The 26,672-nt window shown below is 41.9% G+C and overlaps 1 protein-coding gene across 1 annotated transcript; it reads right to left on the bottom strand.

Moving 5' to 3' along the window:
• Positions 1 to 1,985: 1,985 nt before the first annotated feature.
• On the bottom strand, positions 1,986 to 23,962 carry LOC113011414 (uncharacterized). The gene is made up of 8 exons (XM_026150986.1): positions 23,759 to 23,962; positions 19,492 to 19,839; positions 16,481 to 16,804; positions 16,282 to 16,389; positions 15,273 to 15,590; positions 7,982 to 8,314; positions 3,450 to 3,671; positions 1,986 to 1,996 (listed from the first exon to the last, which is right to left on the bottom strand). The coding sequence occupies exons 1-8, from the start codon at positions 23,793 to 23,795 to the stop codon at positions 1,986 to 1,988; spliced, it is 1,701 nt and encodes a 566-aa protein (XP_026006771.1). The 5' UTR covers positions 23,796 to 23,962.
• Positions 23,963 to 26,672: the final 2,710 nt, after the last annotated feature.

Below are 26,672 nucleotides of genomic sequence, written 5' to 3'. Positions count from 1 at the left end.
TCTCAATATAGCAGATGTGCCCACTACCACACATTTGGACTGATTTGTGACCACTGTTTGGGAGGGATGGTTATATTGTGTATCTGGAATGAATTTTAGGTCTCTACGTCCATCCCATGGGGAATGGGAGCAAAAACAAAAGTGTTGCGTTTATATTTTTGTTCAGTGTAGATATATATATATATATATATAGAGAGAGAGATATATATCTATATATATAGATCTAGATATCTAGATATCTTTATATAAAATAAAAAAAAACACCCAGCACGCCCCTGCGGGCGGTTTATCCTTCAAGCTCGGGTCCTCTACCAGAGGCCTGGGAGCTTGAGGGTCCTGCGCAGTATCTTAGCTGTTCCCAGGACTGCGCTCTTCTGGACAGAGATCTCCGATGTTGTTCCCGGGATCTGCTGGAGCCACTCGCCTAGCTTGGGAGTCACCGCACCTAGTGCTCCGATTACCACGGGGACCACCGTTACCTTCACCCTCCACATCCTCTCGAGCTCTTCTCTGAGCCCTTGGTATTTCTCCAGCTTCTCGTGTTCCTTCTTCCTGATATTGCTGTCATTCGGAACCGCTACATCGATCACTACGGCCGTCTTCTTCTGTTTGTCTACCACCACTATGTCCGGTTGGTTAGCCACCACCATTTTGTCCGTCTGTATCTGGAAGTCCCACAGGATCTTAGCTCGGTCATTCTCCACCACCCTTGGGGGCATCTCCCATTTTGACCTCGGGACTTCCAGGTTATACTCGGCACAGATGTTCCTGTACACTATGCCGGCCACTTGGTTATGGCGTTCCATGTATGCCTTGCCTGCTAGCATCTTGCACCCTGCTGTTATGTGCTGGATTGTCTCTGGGGCATCTTTACACAGCCTGCACCTGGGGTCTTGCCTGGTGTGATAGACCCCAGCCTCTATGGATCTTGTGCTCAGAGCTTGTTCTTGTGCTGCCATGATTAGTGCCTCTGTGCTGTCTTTCAGTCCAGCTTTGTCCAGCCACTGGTAGGATTTCTGGATATCAGCCACCTCCTCTATCTGCCGGTGGTACATACCGTGCAGGGGCCTGTCCTTCCATGATGGTTCCTCGTCTCCCTCCTCTTTCTTGGGTTTCTGCTGCCTGAGGTATTCACTGAGCACTCGGTCAGTTGGGGCCATCTTCCCAATGTATTCTTGGATGTTCGTTGTCTCATCCTGGACTGTGGTGCTGACACTCACCAGTCCCCGGCCCCCTTCCTTCCGCTTAGCGTACAGCCTCAGGGTGCTGGACTTGGGGTGAAACCCTCCATGCATGGTAAGGAGCTTTCTTGTCTTTATGTCAGTGGCTTCTATCTCCTCCTTTGGCCAGCCTATTACCCCAGCAGGGTACCTGATCACGGGCAGGGCGTACGTGTTGATGGCCCGGATCTTGTTCTTACCATTCAGCTGACTCCTCAGGACTTGCCTGACCCTCTGCAGGTACTTGGTGGTTGCAGCTTTTCTAGCGGCCTCTTCATGGTTCCCATTCGCCTGCGGGATCCCCAGGTACTTGTAACTGTCCTCTATGTCTGCAATGTTGCCTTCTGGTAGTTCAATCCCCTCAGTTCTGACTACCTTCCCTCTCTTTGTTACCATCCGACTACACTTCTCCAGTCCGAATGACATTCCAATGTCATTGCTGTATAGCCTGGTAATGTGGATCAGTGAATCGATGTCTCGTTCACTCTTGGCATACAGCTTGATGTCATCCATGTACAGGAGGTGGCTGACAACTGCTCCGTTCCGTAGTCGGTATCCGTAGCCAGTCTTGTTAATGATCTCACTGAGGGGGTTTTATATATATATATATATATATATATATATATATATATATATATATATATATATATATATACATATATATATCAATCAGAAAGGACACCATCAGCGCGTGAATCACAACATCAAGGTGGATGTGAAATAAATGCCGCTGGGCTCCAGGTGCAGCTGGGTGGAGTGAAGTGCTCAGGGACCGCCTACAAAGTGCAACACCACAAAGACGTTGCTGCTCCAATCATGTACAGTGGCATTTCTCCCAGATGACTTTATACTGCAGGGCCATCTTGTCCATCATTCTGCCGTAATAAATACAAATGTGATCTTTTTAAATTAGAATTATTAAATAACTTCTTCTCACAGTGAAAAATCTAAAAATTCCTCATGATCTGCTTTTATCAAACCATTTTTACTAATATGTACATTTACAGTGATGAACTCGACACACTTTGAGGAAGTAATTTAAAGTAGACGTCCATTAAAAACACAGTCACCAAACTTTATTGGTTTTTTTTGTTGGTGTTGCACTTTGTAGGCGGTCCCTGAGCTCTCCTCTCACTCTGAATCTCAGTCCAGGTCTGAGGACACTTTTAATGGAGATGAGCTCACACTCTGCCGTCGACCTTCATAATGAAGATGAGTGTGGACTTTTATTGGTGCTAATACCACGATGGTGTCAGGGCCACAGCACTCAGGTGTATGGAAGGGAGCAATAGACACCTGTAATATCTCACAGTAAAACCATTGAATGTGGGGTGTCAAAGGATCGATATTATCACATTTCTTTATTTCACTTTCACTCAATTTCTAAAGCACTTTTAAACAATATAACAGCTGACCAAAGTGCTGCACAAAAACAATCAAAAACTAATTTGATATTCTAACCAAAAAAATACACACACTTGCTGATAATACAAGTTCATGTTGGTTACTGAGTAAATAATGTTAAGACACTCAGTGAGGGGACAGCATGGACTGATGTGATATACTTTAATACTATGTGATAATGTCCTTTGTTTTTTCATGTTGTAACATTACTGTGAGAACACTCCTCTTCCTCAGAGGATCCACCTGTGCTTCCTCTCCTCTCTCCTCCACCTGTTACAGTGAGGGAACGTCCTCCATGATGGAGGAGCTGCTGGAAAGTGCTGAGAGTTTCCTCCAGAGTGAGACCTCTGTCACAGTTCAGAGGATCTACGGCAGCAGAGACCTTCATGGACACTAAAAGTCTCAAACACACAACAACAACATCACACTGACTCCACTCTGACCTCACTGATCAATAATCAAAGAACACACAGATCAAACTGATTGATCAGCCATCAGAGGAGTCGGATCAATGGAGCTGCTTCTGTTCCTGATGTCCCCTGTTTGATCCTGGACCTGAACTCTCCCTGCAGAGGAGACACAAGACAGTCAGAGACACACACACACACACACGCACACACACACACACACACACACTCAAGACAGTCAGAGACACACACACACACACACACACACACACACACACACACACACACACACACACACACACACACACACACTAACCTTTTAGAAACAACATTTTCCTTCTGAGAAGTTTACAACCAGACTTGACTTCACATCTGTATCTCCCACTGTCTCTCTCTGTGGGGTGTTTCAGGGTCAGACTGAGGTCTCCAGTTTTTAGAGGGTCTTCATTCATTGATGTTCGGTCCCTGTATTCCTCGTCCTGTTTGTCAGGCTGGTCAGATCTTTTCTCATACACATGGACCTTCCTGCATTCAGGTTCACAGTATCCCCACTTTACTGTGGCATCTTCAGGCAGGTTTCCTGTGGTTTCAAAGGGCAGCTGGATAGACTCCGCCCCCTCCTTCACCTCCACCAGACAGTCTGTGAGGACAACAAACAACATTAAATTTATAGACAGCAGCAGCTGATTTTCAGAGTTGTAGATAAGGCTGAAGGACAGAAGCAGATCAGAACAGGAGGAAACAGGACAGAGATCAAGTGAAAGCAGCTCTTTAAGCTTGTGGAGACCAGAGATGGGCAGTAATGTGTTACTTGTAACTTGTAATCCGATTACTTTTTTCAAGTAACGAGTAAAGTAAGGGATTACTATTGCAAAAGCGGTAATTAGATTACTGTTACTTTCCCGTAGGAACGCTGCGTTACTGTGTTACTAAAACTGTGGGTTTTTTTGCGAGAATGTCTCACGACAGTGACGTAAGCGAGTGCGACGTTAGTGACAACAGCTGTGTGCAGATCAACAATGGATCACATATCGATTGCGGGAGAGAGTATGAGCGTGCAGCGTTTAAAGCGTGGAAGTACTGACCTTACTTTGAGTTTGATTCCATAAAAAGTGACAAAAACATTAGTGTCCGTTGTGCGCGGGAAGAAAACTTCTTTTTACAGCGAAAAAACCCCTAAACTTCCAACAAGCACCGAGTAGCTACCACGTAATGGGAAACTCACAGAGCAACTCGTGGATTCTTCAACTGACCGCGGCACACCTGCACCAGGGTAAACCTCCGCCTACGCCACTCCTGCTTTACAGGTGAAAATAGAGCAACAGGACCGCTGAGTCTTTGACTTTATTTATTTTCTGCTGTGTTTTACTTGCATCTATTTGAAAGACTGAGTGTAAACACACAAAATATTTTATTTTATGTGCTGGAATGTGCAGAAAATAGGTTTAAATGTTAAACTAATTTCTTCCAGTCAGAGAATGTTGCATATAATTAAATTTTTGCTTGATGCATAAAGTTAAAAGACTAAAACTAATAAAACAAGTTTTAAAAAGAGACTTTTCCATTTGATTACATTTTTTATGATGGATTATGTAGAAAAAGTAGAATTGGGCTGAAAGATCTATCGCTTTATCACCTCTTCAGGTTGTAAATCGTGTTTTTAAAAAGTAACTAAGTAATTAATTACTTTTGAAAATAAGAACTGGTTCATCCCAAAGACAAAACGCCAAAACACAAACTTAACAATGTGGTGTACGCTGTACAGTGCAGCGAGGAATGCTCAGACCTCTACATTGGAGAGACCAAACAGCCACTTCACAAGCGCATGGCACAACACAGAAGAGCCACCTCCACAGGACAAGACTCAGCAGTCCATCTGCATCTAAAGGTCAAAGGTCACTCTTTCGAGGATGCCAATGTTCACATTTTGGACAGAGAGGACAGATGGTTTGAAAGAGGAGTGAAAGAAGCCATCTATGTCCACTGTGAGCGACCATCTTTGAACAGAGGCGGTGGTTTACGACCCAGACGCCTTAACGCCCACTCGCACGTGTGCTCCCGACGCAGGGGAAACAAATTCTGTCGGGGAGACCTACCTACCTTGGCACGACAGCTGCTGTTCTAGTCTTTGGCTTGCAAGCATATTTTGCGATGCTTCAACCTCTGCATTGCGATTGTGTGGAAGCCCCGTGAAAACAAAACAAAACAAAAAACCCTGTCCACTATGCTAGCAGTGTCCAAGCATTCTTTTTTTGTTGTTGTTGTTTGTTTTTTTAGTCATAACGCGCCCCCCTGTAATGGCTTTGTACCAGTTTGCTACAGCTGAAGGGAGCTACATAGTTAGTGAACTAATTGCAGAGGCAGGAAAACCATTAACCGAGGGCAGTTTGTGAAGGATTGCATGTTTCATGTAAAGACGATCCTGTTCACCAAACATTGCTCTGTCAGCAACACTGTGGCAGAGATTAATCCATGATCAGGTAACATCTAGGAACGGTTACCAGACAAAGGCCAAAGACCTCGTTATCTTTGTGTTCATTTATGTCAACGTTAGTGATGGTAAATTTGATTCTTTTTACTGAATCGAGTTTTAATGAGTCACTCACCAAAGTGAATTGGTTTTTTTGAGTCATTTGATTCACTGAGTCAGTTCAAATTCAAATTCAAATTTTATTTGTCACACACACACAACCATACACAGTATGACATGGGGGTGAAATGCTTGTAGCTGTACAATGCCCGACCATTAAATGACAGAAGAAAAGTTTTACAATATTTACAATTTACTACAAAAATTTACAAATTAACTTAGGAATTTACAGTAAAGAATGTGCAAATAGCAGAAGAGATTATAAAGATAAGGATTATAAATTATAGGAATTATAGGATTATAGGAAATGTGTGGTGGTGCGTGTGGTGACGTGTGTGAGAGTTGACCAGAGAGTGCAAAAAATGTACATCTTCACTCAAACTTAATTTGTTTCTCTTTTCATGTACATCCTACTGCTAAGATGAATGATTCTAAAAGAAAACAACTATTTTATAGAGCAAAAAGGAGCAAAAACATTTCTAAAATTAAGCAATTTCCTATCAAAATTTCTTAATAAACATTTATTTTGTTAGTATTTTCCTTAAATGTGTCAAATATATATTTTCTCATCTAAATGTCCACTGAGCTGTGAGCCAGGGGGCGGTAATGCGCCTTAACATTGGTTGCCAACCAAGAAGAAGAAGAAGCTGTGAACCAGGAGGGAGGGGGTGAGTGGCTGTATCCCAATTCAGGGTCTGCAGCCTTAAAGTACGCAGCCTCAACGATCCTCAAGGGCCGCGTACTCAAAGACCGCTAAGGCCGGAAGTGCGAGGCTTGTGAAATGGGACGGTCTAGCCTCCGTTGCGCTGCCCAGGTTGCCTAGCAACCATGATACTAACAGCTGGAAACGTGTCATACAGCTTTGTTTGAAAGAAATGAAGGAGAAAATCTTTTGTTCATTTGTTTGTTTGTTGCTACATGAGCTTTGATCATTCTCTGTAAGATTAAGCTCAGCTATTGAACGGTGTATATTTTAAAGTAAAGGCTTTAAAACCAAGTTAGTACAAACGTCACTAATGTCACATAACTTTGCCGACATGTGGCCAACAGTAATGTTTTAATGTTCTTTGTTATTTAACATTTGCACATAAACAAGTGACATAATATTCAGTACTTAAAGTTTACTCTTCGGGCGCCCCTCATCCGCCGTTTTTTTCGGCAAAATTATCCACACCCACCGCTGCGCTATGCATTCTGGGATATGTTGGGCCACGAAGTCTACACCGCCACATCCTTAAAATTCAGGGAAATGAAGGACGCATTTGAGGGCCGCATTTCGAGCAGCCTTCGAATTGGGACAGCCTTCGTCGCGTCGCGGTGACGTAATCGGCCTTAAAATGCGGCTTTTAAGGCTGCAGACCCTGAATTGGGATACAGCCAGTGAGTGAGTGAGTGATTCGTTCGCTCTATGATTCAGCACAGGAGGGAGGGGGTGAATAGCTCAAATGTGCTGTTAGCATGTTAGCAGAGCGATGATACTGTGAACCGAGGAGCTATTGTCTTGATGTGAGCTTCTACTCAGGGCTTTTTCTTCCAGTTCAGAACAGAAATGCTTTTGTTAAGATACTGGATGTTGTGTTAAAATTGTGTCCACAATTTTAATTATAAGCTAGATACATTGCTGCTAACAGCAACAGAGATGAGTCAGTGAGTTAGTTGGACTTGTGAATCATGATTCATGAGTCAGTAAAGTGATTCTCGATATTTAACGATTCGTTCATGATTCGCGCATCACTAGTCAGCGTCTCCTTCCGTGTCGCGTCCTCCCTCATGGCCGTGTACCCCTCCGTGTTTCTTTGCGAGTCAGTTTCATAAGAATTTCCCAGTCTAGTTTTGTTTTGTATCGCCTTTTCCTCCGTTCAGAAAATAAAGCTGCATTTTGAGTTTAAGCTTCCTTTCGGTGAGTTTGCGTTTTGGTCCAATTCCAGCCTGCACATAATGTTCATGACACCCTGCTTTATATGATGAATGATATAAGCAGTACCAGCTAGCATTTTGGATGTTGTGTTTTTTTCATGTTGTGCGCATGAGATCCCAGCAAATTCCAAGAGTAAGTTGAGGCGTAAGATTGTCCAATTATTGTCCAATTTAAGAAAAATAGTACATTTTCACTTGAAGGCTTCTCTCTTGTTTTGTTGCTGAACACATTGCACCATGTTTAGCATGATTAGCATTCTGTGTATGGTCACCAGCGTGTTCATTTATTTAGCTTGTTTGACTTGTAGAAACCACTGTGGTTTCTTTTCTTTTGAGTTTTGATTAGTTGGCTGGCATCTGTCAGCTCACTTTTGTTTTTATTTATTTTCGGTTTTTAATCATTTTCTGAACTCTGATCTTTGAGCTGTATCTACAGCACTGACCTTTGACTCTCAGCTCCACCTTTTTCTTCAGCAGGATGTTTTTCTTGGTGTCGTAGACGATGCAGGTGTAGATACCCGTGTTTCCATCTGTGGGGTATTTCAGGGTCAGACTGAAGTCTCCAGTGTTCAGCGGGTCTTCATCCATCCTCGTTCGTTCTGTGTAGATCTTGTCCTGTTCTTCAGGCTGGTCAGAGCCTTTTTCATACACGTGGACCTTTGTGTTGTATGTGTTTGTCCACTCAATGGTTGCTATGTCAAGCAGGGGAACTTTTGAAGAGATTTTGCAAGGCAGCTCGACAAACCCCACCCCTGAATCCACCTCCACCTGGGGGACTGAGAGGAGAACAGAACACAGCATGACCTCTACAGACATCAGCAGCAGCAGTGTGTACATTTTCTTTGACTGAATGAAGTCAAATATTTGTAGTGATGTTTGTTTGGAGTCTGAAATATGTCCCATTACTCTACTGTGTTGTGTTTATCTGTCCAATCAGCAGCAGAGCTGATGTGTCCAGAGTCAAACCTTTATTTGATATTAATGACGAAACAAGGCACTGGCTCAAAAACTGAATCACTACTCACAGCTTCATTCACTACACACATGGTTCAAAATGATAAACTATGTTTCAGTCACCTTTAATACATCGAGTTTTACGCCAACGTTTCAAAGCTCCACCTGAAGCACTGGGCCTACATCCACACGTACCCGGGTATTTTTGAAAACTGAGATTTTTCTATGCATTTGCACTTTTCGTCCACACGTAAACTGCGTTTTCAGTCGCTGAAAACAGAGATTTCTAAAAACGCCTGCCAGAGTGGATATTTTCGAAAACTCAGTTTTTGCATTTATGTGTGGACTAGTGATGTGTCGGTCTCGAACGAAATGGCTCTTAGAGCCGGAGCTTTGACGTGATCGACGCGAGCTGGTATTGTGCCAAAAAGTGATTGTCTGCCAAAAACGGATTTCCAATGTTTCTGTGTATTAATATCTTTGCGTATGTTCGTAAATAGACTTCAGTGAACAGGGTTTACAAAGGGGTTATATATAAAATTAAAAAAATATTATTATTATTATTGTTATTGTACTTACATTATAACCAATCCGGTTCTTTATCCCCACTTAAAATATTTTTGCAGAACTATTGTAATATTTGCTGGTATTTCTGCTCTTGGCCAACTTATTCTTATGAAAGACATTTTTAATGTTAATGAGATTTTTTAACTGCATAAATAAAGGTTATACAGTGGGGCAAAAAAGTATTTAGTCAGCCACCGATTGTGCAAGTTCCCCCACCTAAAATAATGACAGAGGTCAGTAATTTGCACCAGAGGTACACTTCAACTGTGAGAGACAGAATGTGAGAAAAAAATCCATGAATCCACATGGTAGGATTTGTAAAGAATTTATTCGTAAATTAGGGTGGAAAATAAGTATTTGGTCAATAACAAAAATACAACTCAATACTTTGTAACATAACCTTTGTTGGCAATAACAGAGGTCAAACGTTTACTATAGGTCTTTACCAGGTTTGCACACACAGTAGCTGGTATTTTGGCTCATTCCTCCATGCAGATCTTCTCGAGAGCAGTGATGTTTTGGGGCTGTCGCCGAGCAACACGGACTTTCAACTCCCGCCACAGATTTTCTATGGGGTTGAGGTCTGGAGACTGGCTAGGCCACTCCAGGACTTTCAAATGCTTCTTACAGAGCCACTCCTTTGTTGCCCGGGCGGTGTGTTTTGGATCATTGTCATGTTGGAAGACCCAGCCTCGTTTCATCTTCAAAGTTCTCACTGATGGAAGGAGGTTTTGGCTCAAAATCTCACGATACATGGCCCCATTCATTCTGTCCTTAACACGGATCAGTCGTCCTGTCCCCTTGGCAGAAAAACAGCCCCATAGCATGATGTTTCCACCCCCATGCTTCACAGTAGGTATGGTGTTCTTGGGATGCAACTCAGTATTCTTCTTCCTCCAAACACGACGAGTTGAGTTTATACCAAAAAGTTCTACTTTGGTTTCATCTGACCACATGACATTCTCCCAATCCTCTGCTGTATCATCCATGTGCTCTCTGGCAAACTTCAGACGGGCCTGGACATGCACTGGCTTCAGCAGCGGAACACGTCTGGCACTGCGGGATTTGATTCCCTGCCGTTGTAGTGTGTTACTGATGGTGACCTTTGTTACTTTGGTCCCAGCTCTCTGCAGGTCATTCACCAGGTCCCCCGTGTGGTTCTGGGATCTTTGCTCACCGTTCTCATGATCATTTTGACCCCACGGGATGAGATCTTGCGTGGAGCCCCAGATCGAGGGAGATTATCAGTGGTCTTGTATGTCTTCCATTTTCTGATGATTGCTCCCACAGTTGATTTTTTCACACCAAGCTGCTTGCCTATTGTAGATTCACTCTTCCCAGTCTGGTGCAGGTCTACGGTGTCTTTTATACAGATGATGAGTTCAAACAGGTGCCATTCATACAGGTAACGAGTGGGGGACAGAAAAGCTTCTTACAGAAGACGTTACAGGTCTGTGAGAGCCAGAGATTTTCCTTGTTTGAGGTGACCAAATACTTATTTTCCACCCTAATTTACGAATAAATTCTTTACAAATCCTACCATGTGAATTCATGGATTTTTTTTTTTTCACATTCTGTCTCTCACAGTTGAAGTGTACCTCTGGTGCAAATTACTGACCTCTGTCATCATTTTAAGTGGGGGAACTTGCACAATCGGTGGCTGACTAAATACTTTTTTGCCCCACTGTAAATAAAACCAAGTTTTTTTTACATTAGTAATTCCTTTTGTGCATAATTTTATATTATTGTTAATAATAAATTAATTAAAGCAACAAAACAACCTGAAGAGCCGGTTCGGAGCCGAAAGAGCCGGTTCTCTAAAAAGAGCCGGAAATAAAATAAATAAAAACGGAGAAAACGCAGTGTCAAAGGTGTGCGCCTATTTTGACGTCACACTGTGCGCCACATTATTTTTTCGGTGAAATGAATTTCTACAATACTGTTGCTGTTAATTGTACTCTCTGCAGTGTTTAAATGCTTACATATACACACACAGTTACTGTCCCTCCACACATACGACTCGGTTCTGCTTCTATTAGTGATGTTCGATTCGTGAACGAATCGTTCAATACTCGAGAATCACTTTACTGACTCGTGAATCATGATTCACAAGCCCAACTGACTCACTGACTCATCCCTGTTGCTGTTAGCAAACTAATTCCATTAGTAGAAATATATCTAGGTTATAATTAAAATTGTGGGGGGGGGGGAAACAACAGCCAGTTTCATAACAAAAGCATTTCTGCTCTGAACTGGAAGAAAAAACCCTGAGTAGAAGCTCACATCAAGAAGATAGCTCCCCGGTTCAGAGTAGCATCGCGCTGCTAACATGCTAACAACACATTTGAGCTACTCACCCCCTCGCTTCCTGTGCGGAATCGTAAGCATAAGCGAATCACTCAGGACTCGCTCACCCCCTCCCTCCTGTGCTGAATCAAAGAGCGGGCGAACGAATCACTCACTCACCCCCTCCCTCCTGTGCTGAATCATAGAGCGAGCGAACGAATCACTCACTCACCCCCTCCCTCCTGGCTCACAGCTTCTTCTTCTTCTTGGTTGGCAACCAATGTTAAGGCGCATTACCGCCCCCTGGCTCACAGCGCAGTGGACATTTAGATGAGAAAATATATATTTGACACACTTAAGGAAAATACTAACAAAATAAATGTTTATTAAGCAATTTTGATAGGAAATTGCTTAATTTTAGAAATGTTTTTGCTCTTTTTTTCTCTATAAAATCCAGAGACAAAGAGGAGTTGAAAAGGGTGCAGAGAGAGCTGAGGGGACTGATAAGGAATGGGAAGGAGAGCTACAGGCAGAAGATGGAGAACCAGCTTCAACAAAACAACGTTGGTGAAGTCTGGAGAGGCCTCAGAACCATCTCGGGCCACAAACAGCAGAACTCTCTGCCTGGGAGGGATGTGAGATGGGCAAATGAACTGAATCATTTCTTCAACAGATTTGATTCAGCCATGAGGCAGTCTGCAACATCGGCTGCAGACTCACCCACCCCCACTGCTGCTGTTCCACCTCAGACACTTCACACCTCCTCTATTCACCCTGCTCACTCCCCCCCACCCCCAACAACAGCATCCAATACACACTCAACACAAGGCTCCAGCCTGTCTCTCTCAACCACCCAGGTTAGGAGGGAACTGAGGAGGATTAATGGCAAGAAGGCAGCGGGTCCAGATGGCATCAGCTCGAGGGTCGTCAGGTCCTGCGCGGACCAACTGTGTGGGGTGATGGAGCACCTCTTCAACCTGAGCCTGAGGTTGGGAAGAGTCCCACAGCTCTGGAAAACCTCCTGTGTTGTACCAGTGCCAAAGACTTCACGCCCCAAGGACCTCAACAGCTACAGGCCGGTGGCTCTGACATCCCACCTGATGAAGACCCTGGAGCGGTTGGTCCTGGCTCAGCTTCGGCGCCTAATAAGCTCATCACTGGACCCACTTCAGTTTGCCTACCAGCCTGGCATTGGAGCGGATGATGCCGTCATTCACCTCCTACATCGTTCCCTCGCTCACCTGGAGACCGCTGGAAGCACTGTGAGAATCATGTTCTTTGATTTCTCCAGTGCCTTCAACACCATTCTTCCCTCGGTTCTAAAGGACAAGCTGGTGAACTCTGGAGTGGACCATCACCTCACTACCTGGATCCTGGACTACCTCACCGACCGACCACAGTATGTGAGGACTCAGGGCTGTGTGTCGGACAGGGTTGTCTGCAGTACGAGGGCCCCACAGGGAACGGTTCTGGCTCCGTTCCTCTTCACCATCTACACTGCAGACTTCTCCCACAATTCCACCCAGTGCTTCCTGCAGAAGTTCTCTGATGACTCTGCAATAGTCGGCCTCATCACTGATGGGGACGACAAGGAGTACAGAGGACTGACCCAAGACTTTGTGGACTGGTGCCAGCTGAACTACCTCCAGATCAACGCCAGTAAAACCAAGGAACTGGTGGTAGACTTCCGCAGGCACAAGCATTCTCCACTGCAACCACTGAACATCCAAGGTATGGACATTGAGGCTGTGGACAGCTACAGGTACCTTGGTGTCCATCTGAACAATAGACTGGACTGGACTCATAACTCAGACGCCCTCTACAGGAAAGGGCAGAGCAGGCTGTACCTGCTGCGGAGACTCAGGTCGTTTGGAGTGGAGGGCCCACTCCTGAAGAAATTCTATGACTCTGTTGTGGCTTCTGCTATCTTTTATGGCGTGGTCTGCTGGGGCGGCAGCATCTCTGCTGGGGACAGGAAGAGACTGAACAGGGTGATCCGAAGGGCCAGCTCTGTTCTAGGATGCCCTCTGGACCCAGTGGAGGTGGTGAGTGACAGGAGAACGGCGGCTAAGCTGTCATCCCTGATGGACAACATCTCCCACCCCATGCAGCAGACTGTGACAGCACTGAGCAGCTCCTTCAGTGGGAGACTGCGGCACCCACGGTGTGGGACGGAGAGATTTCGCAGGTCTTTCCTCCCCACTGCTGTCAGACTCCATAATAAAGACTTTAACTGATCAAGCACACACATCCATACATATGCAATAATACTAAGTGCAATAATCCTTTCTGTCATCGTTGTATTTTTACTCAGTTGTATATAGCATTCGTATTCTATTTTTATCTTATTGTATATTTTTATTCTATTTTATTCTACTGTATATAGTATTTGTATTTGTATTCTATTTTTATCTTATTGTATATTTATTTTATTTTATTCTACTGTATATAGTATTTTATTTTATTCTATTCTGTACAGTTGTGTACTGTATTTATTCTTATTGTATTCTAATTTTTGCCTCATAACTTTTGCACTGTCCACTTCCTGCTGTGACAAAACAAATTTCCCACGTGTGGGACTAATAAAGGTTATCTTATCTTATCTTATCTTAAAATAGTTTGTTTGTTTTTTAAGCATTCATCTTAGCAGTGGGATTTACATGAAAAGGGAAACAAATTAAGTTTGAGTGAAAATGTAAAATTTTTGCACTCTCTGGTCAACTGACTCAGTGAATCAAATGACTCAAAAAAACCGATTCACTTTGGTGAGTGACTCATTAACACTCGATTCAGTAAAAAGAATCAAATTTACCATCACTAGCTTCTATGCCCCAGCTTTGTTTACTTTTTCCCAACGAGGCTTCTAGACTTCTGATTGGCCAAAATTTCTACACGGTTAGGAATATATTGCCCCCTGCTGCTTTGGCATGTTCCTAGCAGCGTTTTCCTTCATTTCTGCGTTTACGCGTTTTTTTTTTAAACGAAAACTGAAAATCTCCATTTTCAAAAATACGTGTGGACGTAGCGTGAAGCTCTTCAAACACAATCAGTGATTTCAATTGAAGCAAACTCCGCCCACAGTTTCACAACAATAAATAAAGTGTAGTTCAAAGCCTCGGTGTTAGAGGTAACATCACTATTTGGTGTCTTTAAAAAAAGAAAATCAGGATGTTCACTGCAGGAAACTCTGAACTTGTTTCCAGAGGGATGTCATTCTCTGTCAGCCTTCATCATCAGGATGGAAAGTGAAAGTTATCAGAAAGTTAGACACATCATTGGATCTACCTGAAACAGCTGAGGCATACCGTGTCTTACATGAAAATGTGAAATGAAATAATATTTACCATTTAACTTTATTTTATCTGAAATATACAGAATGATCACATCTTTTCATCCTTTCATCTTCTTCAGCTTATTTGGGGGGAGGTCGTGGGGGCAGCAGCCTAAGCAGAGAAGCCCAGACCACCCTCACCCTGGCCACCTCCTCCAGCCTGGGAACAACTTGTTTCATAATTTGAGAGCTTCACTCAACTCTCTCTTCACCACTATGGAGAGGTACTGATCAAATATGGTAAATAACCTACAAGAATGTTGTTGTCTGAAAATCCAAACGATTTAACAAACTGACTAAGACATCAGTTTATTCCACCTTTTTGTTTCCTTTATTGGAAATGTTCGGTTTTATGCGTTTTGTTTTTTTTCTTAATCTTGTTGTTCTGAAGACGATGTTACAAACTGAAAGTGTCTGTTAGCTGCAGAGCTCTGAAACTTCACACAGCTTTGGATGATAACATGGAGAAAGGATGTGGAGATGTTCACACTTCTGCTAGAAATCATCTTCTAGTTATTGTGAAAAGGACTGTATAAGGACCAGTCTGTTTACCATTTACTGACTTCTGATCTTTGACGTGTATCTACAGCACTAACCTTTGACAGTCAGCTTCACGTGTTTCTTCATCAGGATGTTTCCCTCCCTGCTGTAGATGGTGCAGGTGTAGGTGTTTGTGATTGTCGGGTATTTCAGGGTCAGACTGAAGTCTCCAAGCATCAGCAGATTTTTCCTCATCTTGGTTCTGGCTTTAAAATCTGGGTGCTGGTATTCAGGTTTGTCAGAGCCGTTCTCATACACGTGGACCTTTCCATTTTTATCCGTCCACTCCACTTTACCATCTTCAGGCAGACGAACTGTGGTTTTACAGGGCAGCAGGACAGACTCCATCCCTGAATCTACCTCCACCTTGTAACCTTTGAGGACAACAAAGCACAGCATGATGACATCAGCTGGCAGCAGCTGTGATGGTCACATGACCTCTCTGTCCCTCCTTGTCTTCTAGTCTCAGTCAGATTGTGTCTCAGTTTGTTCCTGATGTGTTCCTGACTCGTTCTTTGGTAACTAGTCTGCAGCGTCCTGTAAAGTGCTGCAGACATGTTGGATGAAGAAGCACAGACAGCCTGAGCCTCCACAGTCGGCCATGTCTCACACACATCAGCACAAAAACCATGAAGATCTCATGTGTCTGAACATCTGAAGCTCTCCACCACATGACTGAGCACAACTCAAGGAGGAACATTTACTGAAGCTGCTGCAACATTTACTGTCAGCACATGTTTCCATGTCAGCTGCTGTTTACCACCACAGAAGAAGAACAGCTTGTCCACATGCAGCCTCTGAGTCAGATCAATGCAGTGAAGCACACACACTGTTTAGTAAAGTCATGTTGTGGAGCTGTTTCACTGATCAATGACTGAGTCTGAAGGAGGTTTTCTGACTTCTGGAACAAACCTGGAAGTTTCTCTTCAGCTCTCTGTATCAGCTGTTTGTAACTCTCAACTCTTTCAGCTTCTGGAACAAGTTTGTGTGAGCCGCAGTCAAGGAGCCACCAGAGGACACCTGCTGACCATCGGCATTATGGGTAGTGTAGTAGGAGACACTCACCTGACATGAAATAGTGACGTAAATAAGATATGAGACCTCCAGAAATCCCAATAAGAACCAGGAGGCCCAAGAGAACCAGGAGAACTGTGGCCCAGGATGGAAATGGTTCTGTGGAGAAACAGAAACTATAACGACATGAACACTGAACTCTGACCAAAATCTACAACACTGACCTCTGACCTGTATTTACATCTCTGACCTTTGACCTGCAGCACTACTTTCTGTCTCAGGATGTCTTTGTCCCTGTAGATGGTGCAGATGTATCCTCCACTGTCTCTCTCTGTGGGGTATTTCAGGGTCAGGCTGAGGTCTCCAGTTCTCAGCAGGTCTTTGTTCATCTTCGTGCGGCCACAGTAAATGTCGTCCTGGTTCTTAAGGTGGTCGCTTCTGTTTGAATACACATGGACCACTCGGTCAGAGCGAGTCCACTCCACTCTGGAACCCTCAGGCAGCTCAGGTTTTGCTTTGCAGGGCAGGATGATGAAGTCTGACGTTTTCCACATTGTCACCTCCTCTTGGTCGTCTATGAGGACAAGAAACACATTATCAACCACAAAGACAGTGCAGTATAATACTGGTGGTAACTGGAGCATGATGGAGCAAGTACTGCTTCTAACTTTTCAACAGACTCTCTCCACTCTATAAGTATATTCCCATCTACAGGGAGTGCAGAATTATTAGGCAAATGAGTATTTTGTCCACATCATCCTCTTCATGCATGTTGTCTTACTCCAAGCTGTATAGGCTTGAAAGCCTACTACCAATTAAGCATATTAGGTGATGTGCATCTCTGTAATGAGAAGGGGTGTGGTCTAATGACATCAACACCCTATATCAGGTGTGCATAATTATTAGGCAACGTCCTTTCCTTTGGCAAAATGGGTCAAAATGTACTACAGCCTGTACATACTTATAGTTATAGAATATTCACAACATACTTCATACCGTGTACATTATAACATACCATAATAGACCCATTTCTGTAATATACTCACATATCTATATTATTGCTAATATATATTGTAATATATCTATATCACTAAAGCACTTCTGGATGGATGCAAACTGCATTTCGTTGCCCTGTACCTGTGCATGTGCAAAGACAATAAAGTTGAATTCTATTCTATTCTAATTCTATTCTATTCTAAAAGAAGGACTTGACAGGCTCAGAAAAGTCAAAAATAGTGAGATATCTTGCAGAGGGATGCAGCAGTCTCAAAATTGCAAAGCTTCTGAAGCGTGATCATCGAAAAATCAAGTGCTTCATTCAAAATAGTCAACAGGGTCGCAAGAAGCGTGTGGAAAAACCAAGGCGCAAAATAACTGCCCATGAACTGAGAAAAGTCAAGCGTGCAGCTGCCAAGATGCCACTTGCCAGCAGTTTGGCCATATTTCAGAACTGCAACATCACTGGAGTGCCCAAAAGCACAAGGTGTGCAATACTCAGAGACATGGCCAAGGTAAGAAAGGCTGAAAGACGACCACCACTGAACAAGACACACAAGCTGAAACGTCAAGACTGGGCCAAGAAATATCTCAAGACTGATTTTTCTAAGGTTTTATGGACTGATGAAATGAGAGTGAGTCTTGATGGGCCAGATGGATGGGCCCGTGGCTGGATTGGTAAAGGGCAGAGAGCTCCAGTCCCACTCAGACGCCAGCAAGGTGGAGGTGGAGTACTGGTTTGGGCTGGTATCATCAAAGATGAGCTTGTGGGGCCTTTTCGGGTTGAGGATGGAGTCAAGCTCAACTCCCAGTCCTACTGCCAGTTTCTGGAAGACACCTTCTTCAAGCAGTGGTACAGGAAGAAGTCTGCATCCTTCAAGAAAAACATGATTTTCATGCAGGACAATGCTCCATCACACGCGTCCAAGTACTCCACAGCGTGGCTGGCAAGAAAGGGTATAAAAGAAGAAAAACTAATGACATGGCCACCTTGTTCACCTGATCTGAACCCCATTGAGAACCTGTGGTCCATCATCAAATGTGAGATTTACAAGGAGGGAAAACAGTACACCTCTCTGAACAGTGTCTGGGAGGCTGTGGTTGCTGCTGCACGCAATGTTGATGTTGAACAGATCAAAACACTGACAGAATCCATGGATGGCAGGCTTTTGAGTGTCCTTGCAAAGAAAGGTGGCTATATTGGTCGCTGATTTGTTTTTGTTTTGTTTTTGAATGTCAGAAATGTATATTTGTGAATGTGGAGATGTTATATTGGTTTCACTGGTAAAAATAAATAATTGAAATGGGTATATATTTGTTTTTGTTAAGTTGCCTAATAATTATGCACAGTAATAGTCACCTGCACACACAGATATCCCCCTAAAATAGCTAAAACTGAAAACAAACTAAAAACTACTTCCACAAACATTCAGCTTTGATATTAATGAGTTTTTTGGGTTCATTGAGAACATGGTTGTTGTTCAATAATAAAATTATTCCTCAAAAATACAACTTGCCTAATAATTCTGCACTCCCTGTATATCCTTAATTACCTTAGTTACCCAAACAGACAGTACATCCTTTCAACTCTCCCAACTACAGTGGGATGCAAAAGTTTGGGCAACCTTGTTAATAGTCATTAGTTTCCTGTATAAATCGCTGGTTGTTACAATAAAAAAATGTCAGTTAAATGTATCATATAGGAGACACACACAGTGAGTCTGACAGCCTCGTCTGTCGGTCTCCATCTACCATGTACCCTCACTCATGAATGACACCCCAAGATGCTTAAACTCGACCACCTTGGAGGTCCTTGAATCAGAGTGGGTTCCTTAGAACTGAAGAAGCTCCTTGGATGAGAGGTGAAACGTCTTCAAGCAACTTAAAGAAGTCCAGACGCTTTTCTTTCCAAGCTCCTTAGACCAGAGTGGGAACTTTGAACTCTTTTCTGGATGCCCATGCGGGTCCATGAGGACCATTGCATCAGACTTGGAGGAGCTGATTCTCATTTTTGCTGCTTCACGGCTGTGATTTACTCCAGTGCGAGCTGACATGGACATATCCAAAGGCAATGGATCCCAACCTGGGAATTCTTTTCACATTGGGACTAACTGGATGAAACTTTTAAGTGACCCAGCTATTTCTAGCATTAAAAACACCGTTTTCTCACCATTACCTACAATTTCAAATCCCCATTCAAATTCTTTTCTCAAGCCTATTGAACTTCAGGTTTTACTGTGTATACGTTCTGGTTTTGTTGCTGACCTTTGACCTGCAGCTGTATATCTGTCACTTTCAGTTCATCTCCTCCATCACTGATGGAGCAGGTGTATGCTCCACTGTCAGTCTTTGTTGGTTTTCTCAGAGTGAGGCTAAAGTCTCCAGTGTCCAGAGCATCAGGTCTCATCGACGTGCGCCCGCTGTAACGCTGGTTTTGTCCTCCAAGATCATCTCTTCCTTCACGCTGTAGGTGGAGAGATTTAGGATGAAGATCACTGCAAGTCCACATCACTGCAGGGTGCTCAGGTATAAAACCTGAGAACTGACAGGACAGCAGGACAGATCTCTCACCCTCATACACCTCCACCACCACAGCCAGGGCATGCTGGGAAACTGAGCAAACATAGAAGCAAAAACACAAATTAACTGCATGCTGCAGTTTTGTCTCATAGTCCATTTTTACCTACAGGATTTTGTAGTCAGCCAATCACAAAAAAGCTAAATATAATCAAAGACATTGAACACATACTCGCCTCAGCTTAATCACTTGCAAACTGTAGATGTTCATTTATTGAGCTTTTCCAGCCATAGTTGAAAAAGTTAAAGTCTTGCACCTTTTTACTTGATCCCATCTCCAACAACTGTTCTAATTTGTATTTTGTTGTTCGCAAAAATTAATTATTTTTGTTTTATTTAGAAAATATTATGAACAGTTCTCTACAGTCTGGCATTTTCCCATTTCTCTTAAATGTCCTGTAATCACACCACTACTCGAGAAATATAGCTATAGACACATTTATAATCTTTCACTCCAAAGCAAAATATTTTAAAATATTGTTTATAAACAACAGAATACCTTTAATCTCACAGTCTCTATGATGAGTAGCAGTATGGGTTCAGAACCAATCACAGCACAGAAACAACTCTTACTAACGTCATCAATTCAATTCAATTTTATATAGCACCAAATCACAACAACAGTCGCCTCAAGGCGCTTTATATTGTAAGGTAGACCCTACAATGATACATACAAAGAAAAAAAACAACAATCATATGACCCCCTATGAGCAAACACTTTGGTGACAGTGGGAAGGAAAAACTCCCTTTTAACAGGAAGAAACCTCTGGCAGAATCAGGCTCAGGGAGGGGCGGGGCCATCAGCTGCGACCGGTTGGGGTGAGAGAAGGAAAACATCATACGGCTGCACTGGTGATTTGGATGTAAAGGAATGTGTGTTGGACGCACCTGAAATGTGTGTGGAAAAGGGGCAGTGTTGGGCAGGTTGCTTTGAAAAAGTAATTAATTATAGTTATTAGTTACTTCTTCAAAAAAGTAACTGAGTTACCAACTGATTTACAAGAAAGTAATTAATTAGTAGGAAAAGTAACTATTGCATTACTGTAAAAAAAATTTTTAATCAGCGTATAATTGGCCATTTTTGACTAGTTTTGATTTGACCTCTATATTTCACCTTTGAAAACTATTTCCTTTGCCTTGTTTGGTATCATCCTTTTCAGCACAACCTCACGTGTCTGAATTTACAGTCATGTTTTCATTTTGACATACTGTATTAACACAACTAAAATCAGACAAAAAACAAACTCAGATTAGAAAAAGTTATATTTTTTACTGTAACAAACACAAACATGTTTCTTGAATCATAATTTATAACTTTAAATGGAAATATAAATTGTACATTTTAAAATCCCATACACAAGTTTATTCAAGGTATTCACATCCATTTACCTTTTACCCGTTTTTAAATGACCATTTCAAACTATTTATATAAAAATCAGGTGTTCTGCATTCAATAAGATGCCACACAAATTATTTGTGCCACTCCAAAACATAATTTCTGTCCACCATAAAGGAGAACATCACAGCCTGATACCTGCAGGTCTGACAGCAGAGCTCTTTCACTCCTCCTGTTTTCTACCTGGAGACACCGTTTATACTGTAATCTGCCTTTGATGGCATTATGGCAGCACCTGTAACATTCAGCAGTTGCCTCATTATTCTGACACACAAAACAAAACTATCCACTACACTACACACTAACTACACACTCCAAACACGCTACATATCACAAATCGAAACCTATGGTTGTTCTTATTTTCTTCAATCAGTGATGAATAGTAAGATGTTCTGGCTTTGCGGAGGGCTTTCTTATAAAGCAGCAAACTATTTCTCCAGGCTAAATGATGATCCTCTAAATTTGTGACACGCCATTTCCTCTCCAGATTATGAGTCATCTGCTTTAGGCTACGTGTTTGAGAATTATACCACGGAGTCAGGTACTTCTGATTTGAGGCCTTAGTTTTCACAGGAGCTACAGTATCCAGAGTCCCACGTATTGAGGAGGTGAAATTATTAACAAGATAATCGACCTCTGTTGGGGTAGCGTTCAGATAGCTGCTCTGCTCTATATTGGTACAGGGCATTGAAGATGATAACAGTGGGTGGATTATATTCTTAATCTTAGTTACAGAGCTTTCAGAAAGACATCTACTGTGATGAAGTCTGGGTGGGTGGGTTTTTATGTCTTCCAGCTAGGGTTGGACAGGGTTACGCATCAGGCTTTCAAATGAATTAAAACTCTGTGTTGGTCTTTGGTTAATTAATAAGCTGAAGTGGAAAATTAAATTTCCCTCAATGTCACCTGCTCTGGCACCTGGAAGACACTTGACTATGGTTGCTAGCCAGTTGCGATGCTGCTAGCGATTCGGCTATGAGCTAAGCTAAGCTAGCAAAACCCTAAAGACAGTGAGTGAATACTGTGAAAATAATTACCAGGTAAATCAACATAGAGTGTGCTTTGGATGAAGCACATGAAGATGACACCATAAAATAAGAAGTTGTCGAAAAGCTTTTAATTAAATTGGCTACACGGGGAAGCTACTCAAGAACACCACTGTGGGTTGTAACAGGAAGTGATACTCTAACACAGAAAGAGTGAACACCAAGTGCCTGACAATCAACAGTGACTCAGACACAGTTTCAGTTTTAGGTTCTGCTTTAGCTGGTACAATGACCTCTAACCTCTAAAGGTTGGTAGAAACAAGAAAGAAACTGTGTGTTTTTAAAAGCACAGCAGGCATCCATCTCAGTTACTATAAAAACATTCACGTGAACCAGTCGAATGTGAAAGAAAAAGAAATTTCAATGGCGTTAAACTTTGTCCAGAAGATGCAAATTATGCTGCCTTTCTAGACTATGGAGAAAAGTGTTAGGTGCAAAAAATGAAATCTTTTTTGGCAGCCACTCTTCACGTGTACTATAGGTGGCTGCTTCCTGTCATTCTGCATTTCTGCATTTGGAATATATGTACACTGTGCTAACTGTGTTGAACTTTGCAGAACATGCAAATGCTCCCTGAGCAGCACCTTTGTGCTTTGCTTATGGCAGCAGGAAATTGTTTTTGTGTGGTGGAAGCAGTAGAAAACAATGGACTTCAATATTTAAGACAAAAAAAAAAAAAAAAAAGAAGAAGAAAGAAATGGGAAAAGAGTAGAAAGAAATGCAAGCACTGTTCATCTCATAGTTATATTTATACTGGTTCAATTATATTTTTTCGACAGTGGTTCCTATAACAGCTTTCTTATCGCATTCTGTTAAATGCAGAAATAGGGATTTTTTTTACTGTTGTAAATACTCTTCCTAAAAATACAGTTTTTTAAGAAATTATTATTATTAGTAGTAGTATAGTTATCACTAATAATAGTAATATATATATATAATAATATATTTTCCATATGGGTCTGTTTACGAACTAATAAGGTGTGCTGATGATATACTGGATATTTCAAAACACTTAAGAAGTGAACAGAGACAAGACAGAAATACTGTTTGTTGGTCCAAAAGTCAGCATAATGAAATGTGCTATATGAATAAACTTTTCATAGCTAGTGCACTGCAGATGAAGGCGCAGGCGGCACTAAAGGAAAATTGAAACTGCTGGCTAAGGATAAACATTATCTATGGCTTTAGAGATAAATGGAAAACTTAGTGGGGAATTGAACAGTAAACCTAGAGCATCTGTATCACTAGTAAGACTGCACTAATTCCCTGATCCAATGTTGTGACTGACAAACAACTACCAACATAATATCAATCAGTGGCTCCTCCCTGTCTGACCCTGGGCCACCTTACTGGGAAAACAAGTAAAAGTCATTTTAGCAGTGAGTCTGCACCACACTACATGCTGTCACTTCTCTTCTTTTTTAAAGAAGAAGAAACTGCACTTCAACACATTAAAGAGAGAGAGATGAAAGAAAAGCTGATGATGAGAGCAGAGAGAGGAAGGTGTACTTACCGTGCAGGAGGATCACAAACACCACAAACATCTTCATGTTCCTGTCAAACTCAGAGACTCTTTAAAAGCCCTTCAGGACATCAGCTCACAGCAGCTTCACTTTCCTCTGCTGATCATCTACTGACACTCTCACACTGCTTCAGACGGCACATGAGGCTGACTGCTACAGTACCCACCGTGACCATGTTACTGTTGATCCACAGAGTTAAATCAAAGCCTGTGAGGAAAAGTGTGAGCAGACGGCTCATTAAGGTGTGTCTGTGTCGCAGATCATTTACAGCCCGACTCGACCAAACTTCAGCAAAGCAGCAATAAAATGTGAACTTTGCTAAGAAACAAAACAAACTCCTTAATGTGTAAATTTGGTTCCTGAGTGAAGTTAAAGTTTCAGGTCTGTGTTACAGTCTGTATGTAGAGAATAATACAGACATAAAGCCTGCTTCTATGTTATAGATCAGTGTTTGTACGAGTATCCTGGTGACTTTTATGACATGTTAGATACTCATGTGATGACTGAACTTCGACCTTCACACAGAAACTCAAACTCTGATAAACTGAACCTGCAGCCGAGCAGGTCAGGACTTCCTGTAAGATCTTAGTTTTTACTCTCTGATGGTTTAACTTCAGCTTTTCAGCACATTTATTTAAAATCACAGTCAAAGCCAATAAAACACTTTAAACCAGCTGCAGGTTTGATGTGTTTCATTCATTTAGTGTCATTAAATAAGTGAACAGCCTCACCCTGAGTAAACATGTCTTTAATTCCAGATCAGTTAATGTGATGCTGTTAATGTAACACTTTGAATCAAAGCTAAAAGTCACATGTTGGTCGTGCAGCTCCACACAGGATCTAAATAAAGGCTTTACTGAAGCACCGATGCCTCGTTTTACATGTAAAGCTTCACAAAGACAAACAAAGAAGAAGAAGCAGTCACTTTATGTGACACAGACACATGAAGAAGTCAGACAGGTGGAGTAAAGCTGAGCTCTGATCCTGGCAGAGGGTAAAATCAATGGTTAACTTCTACAGTTCAGGACAGAAGGACTCTGGGCTTTGTTTCAAAAACCGTGTTAACGACAGAGACGTTTTACAGGCTCAGGATGGACTTCAGTCTTTTCTGGGTGTGACAGAAAGATGCTGCTCGAACAGCCCACATGCTAACACAGATTTATTGTAAATTAATTGTGTCTGTAAATAAACTGTAAATCAGGAGAGAATAACAACTCTCCTTCATTTGTGTAAATAAAATTTCATTTTTTCTGCAATATTCAGATTTATCATATTTCCAATGCTGCGATTTTACTGTGTTTGCTCAGACCCAGCAGACTGAAGGATCAATGTATTTTTGAATAGATCAAAAAGTGCCCAACAGCGCCCCCATGTGGTCACTCATGACCCTGTATTTATTTGGAACTTTCCCACGCTCACAGAGCAGCAGCTTCCACATCCACACTCATTATGGTCACTGGTCTCTGTGTTCCCTCCCTATTGCCTCCCTACATGTCTCGTATTAAGCTCATGCATTCCTGTTGTATTTCCTGGTTTACTTTGATAGAACCCTGTCCTGTGTGTTGTCATGTTTTGCTTCCTTGTCTCGTCAGCTCTGATTTCTGCCAGCTGTGTTTCCCTCCTGTCTTCCATTCTTTGATTGCTCCTGTGTGTATTTAAGCCCTATGTTTTCTTTTGATTGTTACTTCTCCATCTGCGTCATTAATGTCTAATTTTTTGCATGTTGGGCTCCATGTCATTGCTGCTTGCAGGCCCTGTGTTCTGTCTGCGTTTTAGAATTGTTTAGTTAGTCATTCCAGTTTAGGTTTTTTAGTGTAGCTGATGTTATGTTTATCTCTTGTTTGTATTTAGATTTGCCCCTCTGTAAGTAAAGTTAAATCATAACAAATCCTTCATCTGCGCTTGCATTTGGTATCGTCTCTCCACACGACTGCCGTCGCAGCTGTGACATTGATGAAACATTTTCATGATCCCCAGTTAGGGCTGCTCGATTATGGCAAAAATGATAATCACGATTATTTTCACTGAAATTGAGATCACGATTATTTGACGATATTTATTTAACCCTTTAAGACCTACTATAGAACCAAGTCCACCAGAGCTTATATTATTTTTTTACATGCTGTAGTGCCATTTGTGGGAGCATTTCAAGTTGCTATACATCAATACAACTGTTATAGCCCATATTTTAATAATATGTATGCATTAAGTCCATAGTAATTACATAAATTGCAAAAAAGTGCAATAAACTACAAAAAAAATTGAAAATCGCTTTTGTTTTGTTTACATATATTTCTACTTGGAGAAATTTAAGAGGCTTATCCCTCAAAACTTTAAATACAATAAAGTTGCAAAAAATAGTTTACAACAACAGGAAATTTATTTTGAGTGTCTTCATAGTTTTATTTTGGAGATACAGCAATTTTTATATACTGCAGGAAAAACAAAAAACAATCCTATGATGCAAATTTGCAAAGAAAACAGCATGTGCATCATTTTACTGTGGGAAGTGTTACGAACAGCTGATCAGATCGGCAAAGCGTGTTTCTGGAATATTATGTTTTTGTTCCTGCAAGCGCTTTTTATGCAATTTTTGCAAAGCTATATGTGGAACGAAACCGTGACCGAGGACAAGCTGATGGCATCAGATGTAAGTACAACTCCTCCGGTTTCATATGCAAAACAAATTATTGCGCTAGCTTACACGGTTCAGGTTCTACAGGGATTTAAAAATAGTTACGCAAAACGGAGCGTGCTGCTCTGACAGGCTTTAAAGGGTTAACAATGACTTTAAAAAAATAATATAAAATAGTGTGCAACACCACTGAAGTTTTTTTTTTTTTTAACTCTCTTTTCAACCAACAGCAGTCACTCTCCAAATAACTTCTGCTTAGCTTTCCGAGC

The sequence above is a fragment of the Astatotilapia calliptera genome, chromosome 3 (assembly GCF_900246225.1).
Source record: "Astatotilapia calliptera chromosome 3, fAstCal1.2, whole genome shotgun sequence".
NCBI lineage: Eukaryota > Metazoa > Chordata > Actinopteri > Cichliformes > Cichlidae > Astatotilapia > Astatotilapia calliptera.
Note: the sequence above shows the minus strand (reverse complement) of the source record. Positions and strands in the feature narration are given on the sequence as shown.

Bases quoted from the DNA above. Each gene is read 5' to 3' on its own strand.
- LOC113011414 (XM_026150986.1), bottom strand. From the start codon at position 23,795: ATGAAGATGTTTGTGGTGTTTGTGATCCTCCTGCACG. The intron at 19,840-23,758 runs GTAAGTACACCT...ATGTTTGCTCAG, and splicing joins GTTTGTGATCCTCCTGCACG to TTTCCCAGCATGCCCTGGCT. The intron at 8,315-15,272 runs GTTAGTGCTGTA...TTCTCCTCTCAG, and splicing joins CGTGAAGCTGACTGTCAAAG to TCCCCCAGGTGGAGGTGGAT.